We start from the raw sequence: 13,541 nt of genomic DNA on the forward strand, positions 1-13,541 counted from the left end.
TTTGCAGCTCCTCCTCATGTCATTGATCTTCCGGATGATGATGAGGACGTGCCGCTGAGGCCTAGGAGGAGTAAGAAGGCATCAACTGGCAAGACGTCCCAATCGGTGCCGGTGGCAGAACTAGTGACCCAACAACCTAAAGATGTGACTCGAGCTTCTGTTACTTTCACTGCTCTAGTATCAAGTGAACGCCCTACATCATCGACTACACCAGTGTTTGCTTCAACTATCCAGCCTCATGTCTCGGAACTTCAAGCTACCGCGACCGCACCATCAACCCCATTCTTTACCACTCATCATGTTCCAGAAAGCCAGGCCGACGCCGCCGCAGAAGCCATTTGCCAAGCTGGCATAATGATGGAGCAAGTGAAGGTGGTGCATGAAAATAGTCAGGCTGCTTATGACGCTAGTGCGGCCCTTCGAGCCAATGTACAGGTAAGTTGGCTTCTGACTGAACTCTTATCTTGTTGCTTGTTCTGTTAGGATATGCTACCTGAAAACTTTTCTCCGTGCAACTTCCTATTATTCTGCACTTCGCATCTGCGCACCCACTGGGTGTTTGATGTCTTTATTGTTTCACTCTTCCACTCGGTCTGGGCGGGCCATGTCGAGTGGAATCCGAACCAGTGGGGGCACGCTAAGTGCACCCACTGGGTGTAGTCCCTGAGACTGCAGTCGACTGCTGACAGTCGGTTGGGGTATGAGTATGTCTTTCTCTCATCCTTTTTTATACTCAATCTGGGCAGGCCATGTCGAGTAGAAACCCGTGGGGGCACGATAAGTGCACCCACTGGGTGTAGTCCCCGAGACTACTGTAGAATATTTGATTCTGTAGTAGTCTTAGAGTTCTATTCACTCGGAAGTGAATGATCTTTGATCTTGTCCATTGATGTATCTTTTGCCGACTATAGAAATCCTGTGAGCTTATCTCCAAGTTCGGTGAATTCGAGGAAAAGCAAAGGCAACTCATCCTTGATTTGGAACTCGCCAATCAAAACTGGAAAAAGGCTTGAGACGAAGTAGCTGGTACGGAAGGTAACGACCTGTCGACTGTTTATCTTGACCATCTCTCGAATTATCTCTTCGTTCCTTTCCTTGACCCGAGTGCACATTCTTCAGAGAAAATGAAGCAAGCCTTGGCGCCAAAGAATCTTGACCTTGCAGCTGCACAGAAGGAGGCTAATAAAAAGACCGCACTTGCTGACAAGAAGCTGGCTTTAGTCGAAGCACTGGAGGAAGACAACGCCAAGCTAAAGGCATCTCTCACCGAGGACAACAAAGAAGCGACCTGTTTGAAGAAGGACAAAGTTGCTCTGAACGAGAAGATTGAAGGCATTTCTCGTAAGAGAAATGACCTAGAGGCTTATCTGGGGGCACTCGCCAAAAAGTTGTTCCTTATGCTTGAAGGTATTTCCCTTTGTTCGACTATTTAACTGTCGTCGATTCGTCAGGCATTCGTCGACTCATTATTTCTTTGGGTTTGTAGAATTCTGTCAAAACTTTGAAGAAGAGACTGGGCGGGTCGAGACAGGTCTGGACGCTGTCCTTTCTCCCATCGGTGATGATGCTACTATGAACGTGCTTCGACTGGAATCCCGTGTTGCCAATGTTACAAGCTACCTTGCTCGCCTGAAGGTGGCTGTGTCGCGCATTGATACAGCACTCTGGCCAAGGGCGGTGCCTCAAAATGATCTCGAGTCTCTGATGAGTCGAGTCAATGTGGTCCCTGGCCGAGTGCAAGAATGGAAAAAGTCTTCTGCTCAATGTGGTGTTGACGTGGCTCTTTCACTGGTTCGTGTCCACTGCAAGGAAACCCAAGAAGAGAAGCTGGCAGCGATCAAAGTTGCCAATACCAAGAGGCATGACTTTCGATCATTCATGGAAACCTTCATTGCTGCTGCCACTCGGATTGCTGACGTGATTGATCTGGACGAGTTCGTCGAGCCTGCAAGCCCTCCTCCTGCGGAGTGAACAAACTTTATGCCTCGCCTTAAATTTGCCTCGGAATGCCGAGTGATTTTGTATCCGTTAAACTCCTTCGGGCCTGATGCCCGAGTAATTTAATCTGTGCTCTGGAACCTTAAGATTTTATCTGAACTTGGTTTATCTCTGCGTATGCTTGTATTCTCCTTTGAGTGGAACTTTTTCTTCACTCGGAATAGTCTTTGTACTTGAGATGCAGCTCTGAGGAGGAGGTCCCAGTCGACCTGTACCTTGTCGTCCTTGCGGATCAGGATGGAGCACATGTTATACTTGTGGCGCAACTCCGAAGAGAAGGTTACAGTCGACCTGCACCTCGTCGTCCTTGCAGATAAGGATGGAGCGCATGTTGTATTTGTGGCGCAGCTCCGAAGAGAAGGTTACAGTCGACCTGCACCTCGTCGTCCTTGCGGATAAGGATGGAGCACACATTGTATTTGTGGCGCAGCTCCGAAGAGAATGTTACAGTCGACCTGCACCTTGTCATCCTTGCGGATGGGGATGTGTTTCAAACTTAGGCAAGTACTGGACTGCAGCTAAGTCCCCGAGTGAGAGGGTTGCTCACCACTCCGTAGGATTTTTCAAACTTAGGTGAGTACTGGACTGCAGCTAAGCCCCCGAGTGAGAGGCTTGCTCACCACTCGGTAGGATTTTTCAAACTTAGGCGAGTACTGGACTGCAGCTAAGCCCCCGAGTGTGAGGGTTGCTCACCACTCACTAGGATTTTTCAAACTTAGGCGAGTACTGTACTACAGCTAAGCCCCCGAGTGTGAGGGTTCCTCACCACTCGGTAGGATTTTTTGAACTTAGGCGAGTACTAGACTGCAGTTAAGCCCCCGAGTGAGAGGGTTGCTCACCACTCGGTAGGATTTTTTAAACTTAGGCGAGTACTGGAACGCAGCTAAGCCCCCGAGTGAGAGGGTTGCTCACCACTCGGTAGGATTTTTTAAACTTAGGCGAGTACTGGACTGCAGCTAAGCCCCCAAGTGAGAGGCTTGCTCACCACTCGGTAGGATTTTTTAAACTTAGGCGAGTACTGGACTACAACTAAGCCCTCAGTGAGAGGCTTGCTCACCACTCGGTAGGATATATTTTTTTAAACTTAGGCGAAATGGATTCGCAGCTAAGCCTCTGAGTGAGAGGTTTGCTCACCACTCGGTAGGATTTTTTAAACTTAGGCGAAACGGATTCGCAGCTAAGCTCCCGAGTGAGAGGCTTGCTCACCACTCGGTAGGATTTTTCGAACTTAGGCGAAACGGGTTCGCAGCTAAGCCACCCACTGGGGGGCTTAGAAAATAAAAAAGGAACAACAATCATTTATGAGACTGTAAAAAATTGTGTATTTAATAATCAAACTGGAAGGTATTTCTTATTACATCTCAACAATCTGAAAGCTTAAGTGTACAAGGGGCGGAGCAGCTCCGTATTCCAAGCGCGTGGCTCGTCTTTCTTGTGCTCGACATTGTAAAGGTGGTATGCTCCGTTGTGGAGCACTCTGGTGACAATGAAGGGGCCTTCCCAAGCAGGAGCGAGCTTGTGTGGTTTCTACTGATCCACTTGAAGAACCAAGTTTCCCTCTTGAAATGCTCGACCCCTCACATTTCTGGCGTGGAATCGACGCGGGTCTTGCTGATAAATGGTCGACCGGATCAGGGCCATCTCTCTTTCCTATTCCAGGAGATCAATTGCATCTTGCCGAGCCTGTTCTGCTTCATCTTCTGAGAAAAGCTCGACTCGGGTGCAATGTGAAGCAGGTCACTCGGAAGTACAGCTTCAACTCCATAGACCAAGAAGAATGGAGTTCGGCCAGTCGACTGATTAGGAGTTGTCCTCAATCCCCAAAGCACTGATGGAAGTTCATCGACCCAGGCGCCTGCCGCATGCTTGAGATCACGCATCAATCGGGGTTTCAGTCCTTTGAGAATCAATCCGTTTGCTCTTTCAGCTTGTCCATTCGACTGGGGACACTACAAAAAAGACACATCCATGACATTTTGGGCCGAACGAAAAAAAATTGTCATACCTATGACACTTCTATGACAATAATTGTGACAAATCCCGGTATCATCATAGATGTGGTGGGGTCCTACTTCTATGACAAAAAATCATGACAGAAAATGGGCTTTTCGTCCTGGGCGGGCCGGAGACGCAGTTGCATGACATTCTTTGGGCCGTCCATGACGGAAAAAACTGTGGTAGAAGCGAGGGCAAGGAAAATATCAGGGTGTTCCCGGTTACGGTGGGTGGTCGGGGCCGAGCAATGCGCATTTCTCTCGTACACGCATGCGCGTGGGTGCGAGGCGTTGGGCTCTAACTGAACCTGAGCGAGGCGTTGGGCTCTAACTGAACCCGAGCGATTACACTACAGGCTACGCGTTACTGAACCCGAGCGATCGATCGATGGCTGTTAACTGAACCCGGTCGATGCTGCCTCTGGATGAACAGTGAGTGTTGCTGGGGGGTTTGGATGAATAGTTCCCGGTGGGGGTGGATGAACAGGACCCCATGGTATTGCCTCTGGATGAATAGGACCCCGATCGATCGAGCCGGTTGGGGCTGGATGAACAGGACCACCCCGTGGAGGGCAGGATGAACAGTAGACGGTGGAGGGCAGGATGAACAGTAGCCCATGGAGGGGTGGTTGAAGGAGCCCGTGGAGAGGGCTGGTTGAACAGTAGCCAGTGGAGTAGCACGCGGTGGAGGCTGGATGAACAGGAGCCCGTGGATGAACAGTCGCTCGTGGAGGCTGGAGGGGGTCGACGGTGGAGATGAATAGTACCCCGTGGAGTCCCGTTTTGCGGTAGGCCACACCCTCCCAGTGAACAGGACCCCCGTTTCGACCGTAGCGCTCCAACACAAGTCTGTTTCCTCTGTTTTGCGATACGCCACACCCCTCCCGATCAACAGGACCCCCGTTTCGACCATAGGAGGTTCGTTTCCTCCGTTTTGCGGTACGCCAGACCCCTCCCGATGAACAGGATCCCGTTTCGAACATGGCCGGTCGAACACAAGGCCGTTTCCTCCGTTCTGTGGTACGCTAGGCCTCGTTTCCATCGGTTGTTCCGTCCAATCCCTCCCGATGAACACGACGCCGCATTCCATTCCAACCCAGCCGGTTGGCTCCCCATGAACACGACGACGATGCTGTTCTCCGTTCCGACCCAGCCATGTACACGAGCCCTGGCCGTACGTATGCGCGAATAGGCGTTCGTGACCCTGCCCGTATGTACGTACGTGGTCGTATTTTCTTTCTTGCACACTGGCCGCTGTACGTACGTGTACATGCTACGTGCGCGCCTCTACTACGACACGTGCGCGCCTCTACATCGACCAGTATGTACGTACACATTCGTGACCAGAATAACAACGATGCATATGCTTCGACCAGGTGGGTCCCGACTGTCAGGCACTTGCTTGCGTGCGAAGATGTAGCTGGTGGGTCCCAGCAGTCAGGGGGTGAATCATTTTTTTGCCCGGACGCACTTCCTTGCATGCGAAGATGTAGCTGGTGGGTCCCAGCAGTCAGGGGGAAACGTTTTTTCATGAAATACGGTGGCCCGTCCGGTGGGTCCCCCGTTGTCAGGTGGAGGAATAATTATTTTGCACGTAATAAGGAGGCACTTCCTTGCTGCGGCCGTGGACCCAGCTGTCAGCCTCTCCACGTACAGTCCACGTCCGAAGGAAGCCGTTCCTTGACCATGTTGACCATGCCGCGCCGAGAGCACCAGGGCGGTGGACGACGGCGAGGCCTAGGAAGGGGACGACGCAGAGCCAGGGAAGACACGGCAGTGGATGCCCATGTAACACCCTCGATGCGTCTATATCTCCCACGTGTCGAGGCACGACTTAGAGGCATAACCGCATTGAAGGCATATGCCGCAAGTTAGGCAATCTTCACAACATCCCATGTAATATAAATCATAAAGGGGAGATAACATAGTTGGCTTACACTCGCCACGTCAATCAATTACATAAATAACATTACATCATCCAAACACTCATGGCCCGTCTACGGCGCCAAAATAAAAGATAACCCAACATGCGACACGGTCCCGATCACCCCCAACTGGGCACCACTACAGATCATCAGGAAAGGAAACATAGTAACATTGAGAGTCTTTGTCAAACTCCCACTTGAGCTCATACGCGTCTCCTGGAGCAGAATCATCAGGCCCTGCATCTGGTGTAATAGTAATCTGTGAGCCACAGGGACTCAGCAATCTCACACCCTCGCGATCAAGACTATTTAAGCTTATAGGAAAGCCAAGGTAAATATATGTGGAGCTGCAGCAAGCGACTAGCATATATGGTGGCTAACTTATTCGCAAAAGAGAGCGAGAAGAGGGGGCAAAGCACGAGCGAGAAACTAGAGAGCAACCTACGCAAACATTACTCCAACACCGTGTCCATTTACTGGACTCCGCTGAGAAGAGGCCATCACGGTAACACACTCAGTTGATTCATTTTAATTAAGTTAAGGTTCAAGTTATCTACAACCGGACATTAACAAATTCCCATCTGCCCATAACCGCGGGCACGGCTTTCGAAAGTTCAAAACCCTGCAGGGGAGTCCCAACTTAGCCCATGACAAGCTCTCATGGTCAACGAAGGAATAGACCTCCTCCCAATACGTTCCGATCAGACTCGGTATCTCGGTTATTCAAGACACTTCGACAGGTTAAAAACAAGACCAGCAACACCGCCCGAATGTGCCGACAAATCCCGATAGGAGCTGCACATATCTCGTTCTCAGGGCACACTCAGATAGGTCAAGCTACAAGTAAAACCAAACCTCGAGTTTCCCCGAGGTGGCCCCGCAGGCTGCCCGGTTCGGACCAACACTCAGATAAGCACTGGCCCGGGGGGGTTTAAAATAAGATGACCCTCGGGCTCCGGAAACCCAAGGGAAAAAGATGCTAGGTGGAGAATGGTAAAACCAAGGTTGGGCATTGCTGTAAAAGCTTTAATCAAGGCGAACTATCAAGGGGTTCCCATTATAACCCAGCCGCGTAAGGAACGCAAAATCCGGGAACATAACACCGATATGACGGAAACTAGGGCGGCAAGAGTGGAACAAAACACTAGGCGAGAGGCCGAGCCTTCCACCCTTTACCAAGTATATAGATGCGTTAAGATAACATAGCAATATAATGATATCCCAACAAGTACATAAATGTTCCAACAAGGAACGGCCTTCAATCTTCACCTGCAACTAGCAACGCTATAAGAGGGGCTGAGCAAAGCGGTAACATAGCCAATCAACGGTTTGCTAGGACATGGTGGGTTAGAGGTTTGACATGGAAATTTGGGAGGCTTGCAAGCAAGTGGTAGGCATCGTGGCATTGGCATAGCAAAAGAGCGAGCAAACTAGCATAGCAAAGATAGTAGTGATTTCGAGGGTATGATCATCTTGCCTGCACAGTTGTCAGAGTTAACTGGATCCTCGAAAGCAAACTCAACGGGCTCCTTGTTAGCGAACTCGTCTCTCGGATCTACCCAAACAAGACAAACAAGCAACAAGGATACAATCAACCACGTGCAAGGATCAAACAAAATGATGCAATGATGATATGCTATGCGGGATGCGATGCGGGATGCATATGCATGATATGATAGGAAATTCAAGAACCTGGCCTCAACTTGGAAATCCAAGTGTTCCAATGGAAAGATGAGATGAAATCGCTTGAAAACGATATAAAGAACGCCGGAATCGGAGTTACGGTTTGGAAATGGCAAGCGATTCAAATATGGCCACGTTCTGCGATTTACAGCAAGTAGCCATCTAAATGCGATGAGATGAACATGCTACAGCACCCAAACATGACAACAAAATACATGGCAGGGATGCATTCAATATTCTTAACAAAAGTCTAGCACTGATCTACGGCCAAATCATCCATAACAGGTTCAAACAAGCATGGCAAAAATGCATATGGCAAACAGATCTCAGACTTAGTGAAATTAACACTTGTCTGAAATTTCAGATCAGGTAGCCCACTTCGAAGCAACAAAACTACATGCTACAGGAACTGAACATGTCAAAGTAAAGCATTGCATGGAGCTACTCAAAGAGCTTAACAAAAGTCCCTTAGTGACCTTGAGCCAAAAGGGATCAGAAAATACAATTGCAAGCATGTGAACATAGCAAAAACATAATCAGTTTTCAGACTTAGTGAAGACTGGCACATGCTGAAATATAACTCAAGTAGGCATGTTTACGAGCTCGATGCACTCACTACGGTTCAAGTCATGACAAGCTAAGCATACACCCCTTGAGAATACACAAAATGCAAGCTAGAAATGGCAAGAACAATAGTATAGCATGCACGGATCAACTACAACATCATCAGCAAAATTGCAAACAAGTTGACAATCTGCCCAGATTCACAAAGTAGCAAAAGTAGAGCTCGATTGACTCAAGCTAGGGTGCTCCATAATTGCAAACAAATACATGGATGGATAGATCACTACAATATTAACAAAACATCCTTACTGATCATCCTCAAAAGAGGCACGGATCACTAGGAAACAACATGAACATATGGCAACATGAGATAAACAGCTCAAGGACTTAGTGGAAATGCTAAGTCCCTGAAAACAGAATTAGCAAGTGCACCACTTTGCAAGCTTGCACTAGCCACCACACACATCACAAAAATACATGGGTTGCACCTCTGGAAAGATGACAAAACCCTTAACAAAACATATGTATAGCATCGGGGCATAACATGCACACAATAATCATGGAAAAAATGACAAAAACCTAAATGGAGTAGCCGATCTGACTATTAACTCAAGTAGCCCTCTTCTAACAGCATTTCGGGCATCAAGATGAACTCAAATGAAAAAGATGCAATGGAATGAAATGATGTACTCTCTGAGATGAACATTTTGATATGCTATGTGCATGAATCGGAGCTACGGATGCAAAGTTACGAGGCCGTGAACAGGAGCACTTGAGCTAGGGTTTTCTGAGAAAAGTCAACCCGAAAAAAAAACAGATCTCAGATCTGGCCGGGCGCGAACTTCGAGGATGGCCGGGGTCTTTGCCGGAGTTTCTGTTCACCGGGGAGGAGAGGAGGCCGGGGAGGCGCGGGGACCCGAGGGCGGCGATGGCGCGGCGGCGGAGAGGAATGGCCGCGAGGCGGCGCGGCCGGGCGGCGGGGCGGCGCAGTGGCGGGGAAGAAGGGCGAGGCGGCGCGCGGGGCGGCTGGGCTGGGAGGGCCGGCTCCGGGCTCCCGCGGGCCGCGGTGGGAGTGGCGGCGGCGGCGGTGACGTGGCAGGCGGCAATTGGCGGCGGTGGGATCCGGACGTTGTCCGGCTCCGTCCGGACACGTCCGGTGGCGGCAGAGACGGATTTTTAGGGTTTTCGGGGAGGGGGGATCCAAGATTTTCGAGGAGGGCCTATTTATAGGCCTAGAGGGAGCTAGGAGAGTCCAAATGAGGTGCAGTTTTCGGCCACGCGATCGTGATCGAACGATCTAGATGATGGAGAGGGCTTAGGTGGGTTTTGGGCCAAATTGGAGGGGTGTTGGGCTGCAACACACACGAGGCCTTTTCGGTCCCTCGGTTAACCGTTGGAGTATCAAACGAAGTCCAAATGGCACAAAACTTGATAGGCGGTCTACCGGTAGTAAACCAAGGCCGCTTGGCAAGTCTCGGTCCAATCCGGAAATGTTTAATCCCCACACACGAAAGAAAGGTAGAAATGACCACCAGAGGAGAACGAAGCGCCGGAATGCAAAACGGACAACGGGGAAAATGCTCGAATGCATGAGACGAACACGTATGCAAATGCAATGCACAAGATGACATGATATGAGATGCATGACAACGACAACAACACACGGAGACAAAGACCCGAACCCGAGAAAATAAAATAACTTAACGCCGGAAACGGCAAGAGTTGGAGTACAAATTGGGAAAGTTACATCCGTGGTGTTACAGCCCACGCGTAGAGGAGTATGAGGGTTCACTGGTTCACTGCGGTGTGAGGTTGCCGTCGCTGCAGAATAACAGGGGGTGTGGGTGAGTAGAGGGATGGCCTGGCCAGCGGTGGGAGTAGTAGGGGCGGTGAGGCCTCCGCCGCATCGCAGCCGGCCACGGGAGGCAGGAGCACGAGGCACGACCGGCGCTGGTTTGGGCGACTAGAGCAAGAAGACCAGAGGTTGAAGAAGCACTATGGCCATTGGATGGACATCATATGGTCAGTGGAGCTAGAATCATGCATATTGACTAAGTTGACAAAGCCCTCCGTCCCCGTCAACTTAGTAGGCTCACAAGTCAGCCTGCCACTATACTGGGTCCCAGCTAGCAGGGGGAGTATTCATTTTTTGTGTGTAATAAGGAGGCACTTCCTTGCGTGCGAAGATATAGCTGGTGGGTCCAAGCTGTCAGCGGTGGTAACGTTTTTTCGCGAAATACAGAGGCCCTTTCGGTGGGTCCCAGATGTCGGGTGGAGGAATCATTATTTTGCGTGTAATAAGGAGGCATTTCCTTGCATGCGTCCATGGACCCAGCTGTCAGCCTCTCCACGTACAATCCACTTCAGATGCATGTCGGTCGTTGACCACGTTGACCAGGCCGCGTCGAGAGCACCAGGGCGGTGGACGACGGCGAGGCCTAGGAAGGGAATGACATGGAGGCAGGGAAGACTCAGTAGTTGTTCCCACGCGGAGGGGAGTACGACTGTACGAGGGTTTACTGGTTTGTCTGCCGTCGTCGGAGAATAACAGTAGGTGTGGGTGAGTAGAGGGATGGCTAGGCCAGCGATGGGAGTAGGGTGGGGCGGTGAGGCCTGCGCAGCAGCACAGCATGCCACGGGGAGGAGGGAGCAGGCAGTCCCGCCGGCGCTCGTTTGAGCGGCCGGAGCAGGAAGAGCAGAGATTGAAGAAGCACGACGGCCGTTGGATGGAAATCCAACAGTCACTGCATGTGCGTCAACCTTTTTTTAGGAAAGCCTCAAATCTGTGGAAAACAGCATACATCCCATCTGCCATTATTTCTAATAATTTACAGCCCATTTGATAATTCTTAAGGGTTTTTTGGAGCACATATTCTTTTTGTTAGCATTACAGCCCATATTGTGGCCACGGTTAAAAATTATACGAAATTTTGCATATTTCGGTGCGGTCTGAACTATTTTTAATCCCGAAATTTCGAGTCACGTTCAAACTGATTTTAAAAATAAATGTATATCAAAGAAAATCCAACAAATTGTCCATGCATAAAAATCAATGCAATTTAAAATCTCGAAATGAAAAAAAGAAATTTGAAACTAATTGTCGGTTTGATGTGTTTTAAAAATGTACATCCCATTTCTCATTACTGATAGGCCATTTTCTCGGCCAGCCGAATGAAGCTCTCCTCGTCATGAAAGATTTGCAGCCCAACAGGCCTAACAAAGCGACTTACTTGGCAAATCACAAAAAACTGAGTTGTGGCCGTGGACCCAGCTGTCAGCCTCTCCACGTACAGTACTCTTCCGATGGAAGTCGGTCGTTGACCACATTGACCACGCCGCGTTGAGGGCACCAAGGCAGTGGACGATGGTGAGGCCTAGGAAGGGGACGAGGCGGAGCCAGGGAAGACGCGACAGTGGATGCCCACGTGGAGAGGAGTACGAGGGTTCACTGGTTCGGCTGCGGTGTGAGGCTGCCGTCGCCGCAGAATAACAGGGGGTGTGGGTGAGTGGAGGGATGGCCTGACCAGCGGTGGGAGTAGTATGGGGGCGGTGAGGCCTCCGCGGCAGCACAGCCGGCCATGGGAGGCAGGAGCGGGCGGCACGACCGGCGCTGCTTTGGGCGGCTGGAGCAAGAAGACCAGAGGTTGAAGAAGCACTATGGCCGTTGGGTGGACATCGTACGGTCACTGGAGCTAGAATCGTTCATATTGACTAAGTTGCCAAAGCCCTCTGTCCCCGTCAACTTAGTAGGCCCACAAGTCAGCCACCCACTATGGTGGGTCCCAGCTAGCAGGGGGTATTCATTTTTTTGTGCGTCATAAGGAGGCACTTCCTTGCGTGCGAAGATATAGTTGGTGGGTCCGACCTGTTAGCGGGGGGGACATTTTTTCTGTGAAATACAGAAGCCCTTCCCATGGGTCCTAGCCGTCAGGTGGAGGAATCATTATTTTGCACGTAATAAGGAGGCATTTCCTTGCGTGCGGCCATGGACCCAGCTGTCAGCCTTTCCACGTACAGTCCACTTCCGATGGATGTCGTTCATTGACCACGTTGACCAGGCCTCACCGAGAGCACCAGGGCGGTGGACAAGGGTGAGGCCTAGGAAGGGAACGGCACGGAGGCAGGGAAGACTCGGCAGTTGTTTCCCATGCGGAGGGGAGTACGACTGTACGAGGGTTTACTGGTTCATCTACCGTCACCGGAGAATAACAACAGGTGTGGGTGAGTAGAGGGATGGCTAGGCCAGCGATGGGAGTACGGTGGGGCGGTGAGGCCTGCGCGGCAGCATAGCCGGCCGCGGGAGGAGGGAGCAGGCGGTCCCGTCGGTGCTTGTTTGAGCGGCTGGAGCAGGAAAAGCAGAGATTGAAGAAGCACGACAGCCGTTGGATGGACATCCAACAGTCACTGCTCTCGTGTGCATTATTTCTAATAATGTGCAGCCCATTTGCTAATTCTTAAGAATTTTTTTTGAGCCCATCTTCTTTTTGTTAGCATTACACCCCATATTGTGGCCATGGTTAAAAAGTATACGAATTTTTTGCATATTTCGGTGCGGTCAACTATTTTTTAATCCTGAAATATCGATTCACATTCAAACTATTTTGAAAAATAATTTATATAAATATAAAATCCAAATAATTGTCCACGCATAAAAATCAATGGAATTTAAAATCTTGTAATGAAAAAAATTGAAACTAATTCCCTGTTTGATGTGTTTCATAAATGTACATCCCATTTCTGGGCAAACCGAATGAAACTCTCCTTGTCTTGAAAGATTTGCAGCCCAGCAGGGCTGATAAAGCAAGTAGGCCTCATTTGGGTAATTCTTTAAAAAAAAGAACTGGGCTAGCCATTTTCAGCAAGAAAAAAACACAACTTGGCTCATGATGTGGTAAACATAAATAAAACCCTAGCTAGACGGGCCACAGCCCCCGCACAGCCCCGTTTGTTACCCTGATCCGTCGCTAAAACTAGTATAAATAACGACTACTTGTTCCTCAAAAAAATAGCACGACCTGTTGGGTCCCTGGTGTCAGCCGCTCGTAGTGTAATTCTCTCATTTATCGACTATGTTGACAATGGCGTGAGCCCCAGATGTTCAGCCATTAGGAGGAACCATATTTTTGGGCTTGTAATATAGAGGCACTTGTTTGTGAACTGCCATGACGCTGGTGGGTCCCTACTGTCATCCTCTCCACGTACAGTCATCTCCTTGTTCCTATCGGTTGTTGACGACGTTGACAATGCAAGAGGGCAGCGCACCGCACACGGCGAGCGAACCAAGGCCACAAGGCGAAGGACGACGGCGAGGCCTCGGTTGGAACGAACAGGAGCCGTGGAAGATGCGCCAGTCCAGTCGCAGGTGGAGGGGAGTACG

At 50.1% G+C, this 13,541-nt stretch overlaps 1 protein-coding gene across 1 annotated transcript in view; it reads left to right on the top strand.

Annotated features, from left to right (window-relative positions):
- The first annotated feature begins 1,124 nt into the window (after positions 1-1,124).
- The window catches only part of LOC125518834, a 45,792-nt gene continuing 33,375 nt past the window's right edge, over positions 1,125-13,541 (top strand). The window contains exons 1-2 of the mRNA XM_048683708.1: positions 1,125-1,407; positions 1,508-1,947. Of these exons, the coding sequence (XP_048539665.1) occupies positions 1,125-1,407; positions 1,508-1,947 (723 nt within the window). The remainder of the gene's footprint in view (positions 1,408-1,507; positions 1,948-13,541) is intronic.

The sequence above is a fragment of the Triticum urartu genome, chromosome 7 (genome assembly GCF_003073215.2).
Source record: "Triticum urartu cultivar G1812 chromosome 7, Tu2.1, whole genome shotgun sequence".
In the NCBI taxonomy this organism is placed as follows: Eukaryota; Viridiplantae; Streptophyta; class Magnoliopsida; order Poales; family Poaceae; genus Triticum; species Triticum urartu.